The sequence below is a fragment of the Volvox carteri genome (genome assembly GCF_000143455.1).
Source record: "Volvox carteri f. nagariensis unplaced genomic scaffold VOLCAscaffold_98, whole genome shotgun sequence".
NCBI classification, from domain to species: Eukaryota; Viridiplantae; Chlorophyta; class Chlorophyceae; order Chlamydomonadales; family Volvocaceae; genus Volvox; species Volvox carteri.
In genome coordinates, this window is record NW_003307641.1 from 238,411 (window position 1) to 243,833 (window position 5,423).

The following is a 5,423-nucleotide window of genomic DNA, read 5'->3' on the forward strand; positions in this document are numbered from 1 at the left end:
GGGCCCAGCACCTTCCGCATACTGCCCGCCCCCTTGCTGGACAAGGACAGCCTGTTGTGGGAACCCCGCGAGTCCGTACTGGCCGTGTCGGGGGGGGCTCCCCCCGGGGGTGCAGGGGGAGGGGGAGGGGGAGGTCCGCACGGGCTGCCCCTGGCCCCCCTTGTGGAGGGGGAGGAGATGCATACCGCTGCAGACCTGAAGGCGGGAACCCCCCTCTTCCCCCCCGTCTCCCAGCTGCTGCTCCCACCGCCGCTACCCTTCCACATGTCCCGACAAGCCAACAAGCAGTCCCAGTCCCCCTCCCCCGCCCCCACTGCTACCCGGCTGCATGTCACCCCCCCCACCCCCCCCACCCCCGCCCCCACCGCGGGGCCCCGGGACGTCACGGAGCTACTGCTGCTGCGGGACGAGCAAATGCAGCTACAGCTACAGCTGCGGGGCTCAATGCCGTCACTCATGCTGGGTCCGGGTCAGCCCCCGCACGAGGACGAGGAGGCGGCTCAGGAGGAGGAGAAGGGGGAAGGCAGGGGATTGGCTGCGACGGCGGCGGCTGTCGTCCGCATCGTCAACGCGCCCAATGGCGGCGGCGGTGCTGTTGCGGTTGCGGTTGCCGACGGCGGCGGCGGCGGCGGCGGTTCCGAAACCAGGGCCACGTCAGGTACAGCTTCCGGAGCTGCTGCAATCAGTGGCAGTGCTGTTGCTGCTACAGCTATCGCGGCTGCGGCCGCTACTGCCGCGGCCGTGGGTGGTGTGTCCGGTGCAGGCCATCATGCGGGAGATGTCGTACAACCGGGGGCCGCGGGTGGGGGTTTGCCGAGGAGGAGTTCCAGCCGACTGGAGGACACGGGGGGTGGGGGTGGGGGTGGGGGGCAGCAGCTCGGGGGGCGAAATCACCATCATCATCATGAGCAGCAGCAGCAGCAGCCACCTGAAGCAGCAGCAGCAGCAGCAGCGGCAGCAGCGGCAGCTGTGCAGGCCGGTCAGACGGCTGCTGTAGCTGATAGTGGAGGTGGGTGGTGGTGGTGGCAGCGGCGGCGGCGGTCCCGGGGGCCAGCTGGGGGGCGCGGTGGAGGCGGGTCAGGGGGGGGGAGCGGGCCGAGTGGACGGCCTCCACCTCCCCCCCTGGGTGGGGCTGAGGGTGACGTGGTGACGGAGGTGGCGGCAACAGAGGAGGCGTCGCCCTTGGGTGAGGGTGAGGGCGAGGCGGCTCTGGCACTCACCACCCGTGTTTGAGGTCCCCCCAGGTCCCCCCCTCCGGCCCTACCGGGTGTGGGGGGGTGCGGGGGCTGAGGGGGGAGGTGGTGCACACCCCGCCGGCTTGTGGGCCAGGGGTAGGGGTAGGCTAGGACGGGGGGTAGGGGTAGGGGTAGGACGGGGGGTAGGGGTAGGACGGGGGGTAGGGGTAGGAGTTCGGTTGAGGACAGCCATGTGTGTGTGCGATCAAGGAGTAGCCATTTTTGCTTCCTGCCACAGCGGAAGCCGTTCATCAGTTCATTTACTTGCTCAGTTGGCGGCTGTGGAGGGGGGATGAGGACTCCCCGGGTGTGTGTGTGCTTACTCCGCGGGAGTAGGAGAGGTGACTTCGACAGAGCGACATACACGACATACACAGATAGACACACCCGCACGTCGCGACCGGCGGGCAGCAAAAAAAGGGCTTATGTTTATGTGATACGGATACTCCTATGTACAGCATTTTCTGTACGACAGTCTAACCCTGGCTTTGCTGTGCAGCGGTCAGCCCCTGGTGCTGACATATCTGTGACCGTTACGTACTGCATTCATGTACGGCAGGAGGGATGACACCCGGACAGCAGTACATGATTGAGTGAGCAGCTCGTATATTGTTGTGTGTATATAGAGTCTAAGAAGCACGAGAGAGAGAAAGTGTTCCAGAGGGGAAAATTTTCTTCATCCTTTTGCGAGCTTCGTTCCTGCTGCTCCTGCTCCTGTTCGTACTAACATAAAGCTCCTCCTGTTCGAGTTCGCTTTTCCCGGTGCGGTGCGGTGTCCCCGGCCCCCTTTCCCCGCCCCGGCCCGGCCCCCCGGGGGTTGGATCAGTATCTAGCACTGTTGCTGCCTAGCTGCCTTCTATGTGTATGTATGTATGTGAGAGTGTGTGTATGTGAGTGTGTGCGTGATCCTGAGAGAGAGAGAGAGCGTGAGAGCTGTAGAGAGCTGCGAGGTTGAACTACGTTGGGTTGCGGCAGCGGGGGCAGCTGCAGCTGCTGCTGCTGCCGTTGTACGGTGGGGGGGGGTTCCGGGGGGGGGCAGTGCGGGGGGCACTGTGTTGCGCCATGGCCGTGGGGGTGTGTACCCCCTACACACCTGCAAACCGCCCGATACGAGCCGAGGGCTTAAGGGCTGCCAGGTCGCCTATGAGCACGTAGCCCTTGCGGGGCCTCTTTCCTTACGACGACGTGCCCCCAAGAAAACTTAGAAAACGGAGGAGTAGTCCCCCCCATCCGGCCTCTTATGGGTTGGAGAGGGACTCTGCGACCTCCTGTCGCAAAACTTGGTGTGCCACAGACCCACGCTGTAAACGGACACGGTTCCAAAACCTCACAATCTGTTTGAAAACGTGGTAGTGTAGGGGTAGCTGTGACAGTTCGGCAAACAGGAGGCGGTGTGTTGGTCTGGCAGCTCCTACAATTTGTCGCATGAAAGATATCTGGAGCTGCACCGCTCATGATTCTTCAGACATGCCTCGCGAAGGGCGCCTCCGCAAGCTTACTCCGCCTCCTGAGCCTGTCCAAGACTTCAGCTATAATTGCATAAACGCTCCCCACGCTTGACAGCCGTACAACAGTATTGCTCGTACCTGGGTATCGAAACACATCATCCTCACATCTGGGCCGAACAACTTTAGCTGATCCAAAATCGTACTCAGTGCGAACAAAGCTGCCCTAGGTGTGTCGTACAACTGCTGGTGGCAGGCACGAACATTTCCACACGTTGGGCAGCAGCCCAAAGGTATCACAGAACAAGTCCACGACTGTGAGCAGCTCCGCCATGTGGTCCGGTGTCGTTGGTTTGGCTGCATGGCGATTTGTACTTCTTGTCATTTGAATTTTGAAACACTGTGCCATTTGAAATATGATGCTGTCGTACTTTGTTGCAACTAGCACTCCCGAAGTACGCATGCTGTCGTGTGGGGTACCAATAGGGGTAGTATGGGGTGGTGGCGGAGGACAAACGACCGCTCCGGCCATTGGACGGTTTGGCATCAGGGTATCAGGGTATCAGGGGCCCTGGCTTGGCGCGGTACGTGGTCGCCTTCTCCTCGGGTTCTGTTGGTGGGCCGCGGGGCTTATGTAACATTTGCAAAGTTGATTTGTGGATTGCATCGGGCCGGTGGATATGTCAATATAATCGTCGGAGTAGTGTATTGTGACTACAGTGAACAAGTTACAAGTTACAAGTTCCGCACTTGTATGCACACAAGTGCGGATGTGTCCGTAAAAACCGGAACAGGACTCGCACTGTGGATTACCGTTCCGGATTGTGTACTTGGCGGACTTTCTTCACGGCCCATCACGTATCCATCCCATTATACAGTATATTGGAGCCCTGCTCATCTGACGTATGTAAACACCCGCTCACCTATCCCCTGAACGGCCGCACCGACGTCCTCTGCTTGCTCACAAATGTCCATTAGTAGAGGCTCTTACCTTGCAAAAGAATATGGACCGAGACATGAAGTATACAGGAATCACAGGAGCTCTATATTGGGCGACCTGGCGACGCACTTTTCCAACCGGATTTGCAACTGTCGCCACTAGGACACCCCTATTGTACCTGATCGACCAACATATCAGCACGCGAGTGGATGTGATGTAGTAAAATAGTGTGGTGGCTTTCCATACAATCGGAATCCATCAAACGAGCAATTGTTGTAGACCTGTCGACGCACTGAACACCAGTCTGAGGTTAGGGTCTTGGTGGTGGCCGCTAGCCAAGAGTTACGGGCTTCCCACCTTTTATGTTCTTTGGCTCTCGAGTTGTTTGCCGTCTCTGCATCCCTCCCGGCTTTGCCAAGACGGCTTCCACGTGACGTTCCGGGCAGACACTCCAAGTCAGGCTGGAACCTTCTTAGTTGGCCAAGGATATATGTTTTGTAACTAGCTGGAGATGCCTACAATGCCCCAATTTGTGAGACTGCTTATGTTGCCAGTGAATTTCGACAATTCAGAAGCTGCATGGAGCTGCAAAAACCTGAGCTATGGATGCCCCTTTCCACTTTGTCTTTCAGGGTGCAAAGCCGCAACTTCCAACGGATCAACAAGTCGGCAGTGATTCTGGCGACCATTGCGAAGCGGCATTATCAGTTAGCGGCCGTGCATCTAGCGACGCGTCGGCCGCGTCAAGCCTCGCAGATGATTTGCAGCGTAAGACGGATACCCTCGGCTCATCAAGCACACACACACACACACACACATCGCGCGGGCCCGGTGTAGGGCTTCCCTCCCGGATGTTGCAAATGCAATTGTCTGTCTGCGCGCTTCACGCTACCAACGCCCTTTAGCCATTCCTAGATAACATAGAATTATCAGCCATGTCTATTAGCAAACCGTTCTTCATTATCCTTCCTCTCTTACGTGCCCGCAGCCAGAAGCATGGCAGTGCTACCGGCCGAGAACCTGCCCCAGGAAGAAGAAGAAGCAGCCTCCACGACGGGCTGCCTCTGCCTGCCTCCCCTCCTCCTCCGCGTCCTACGTAGTGCAGGCCCGGGAGGCACCATCAGGAAGGGGACCGCGGCTGGGGCCCCCGCCACGGGTACTTCCAAGGCCTCGCTGTGCCATACCCGAAGCGCTCCTCTGCCCTCCACCTCCCCCACCCCCCCGCTACACATCCCCTTCAACATCCTGGTCATCGGCGCCAGCAACCTGGGCAAGACGCGCTTCGTTGCCGACCTCCTGCAAGCGTGTGGTGGCGGGGGGGGTGGCGGGGGGGGTGATGTGTCGATACGCTCCGTCCGGGGCGCCAACTCCAGTGAGTGTGTGTATACGCCAGTGTGTTTGTATGTCTGTCTGTCTGTATGCATGTATGCATGTTTGTACAATGGTGTGAGAGGAAAGGGTTTAGGCGAGTCGGGTGTCCTCTAACTCCCCCTCTTGCTCCTTGTTGTTGGCAGTATTGAGGCCAGGCATTTCTATCGACCATGAACCTCACTGGAGGCCCTCCATTCCCCGCCGCCGGCGTGATTTATCACAGCCTCACAGCCCTCACAGTCCTAGGAGGAGGGGGGGTCACCGCGCGTGGCGCCAACCCGCACCTTGCTGGCCTCACCTTCCAGTCCTGGCCTCTCCCGGCCAGCTGGGGCGCTGGAAGGTGGCAATTTTATTTACGTCTGCATCACTATCATCCGTCATCCCCGCCCTCCTCCCTCAGCCCGCGTGTCCCTTGATCTGTGTGTGTATTTG

The 5,423-nt window shown here is 59.4% G+C and overlaps 1 protein-coding gene across 1 annotated transcript in view; it reads left to right on the plus strand.

Annotated features, from left to right (window-relative positions):
- The window catches only part of VOLCADRAFT_120001 (uncharacterized protein), a gene marked incomplete at both ends in the record, with an annotated part of 23,701 nt that overhangs the window by 12,471 nt on the left and 5,807 nt on the right, over positions 1–5,423 (plus strand). Inside the window, 2 exons of the mRNA XM_002958547.1 lie at positions 235–658; positions 4,726–4,992. Of these exons, the coding sequence (XP_002958593.1) occupies positions 235–658; positions 4,726–4,992 (691 nt within the window). The remainder of the gene's footprint in view (positions 1–234; positions 659–4,725; positions 4,993–5,423) is intronic.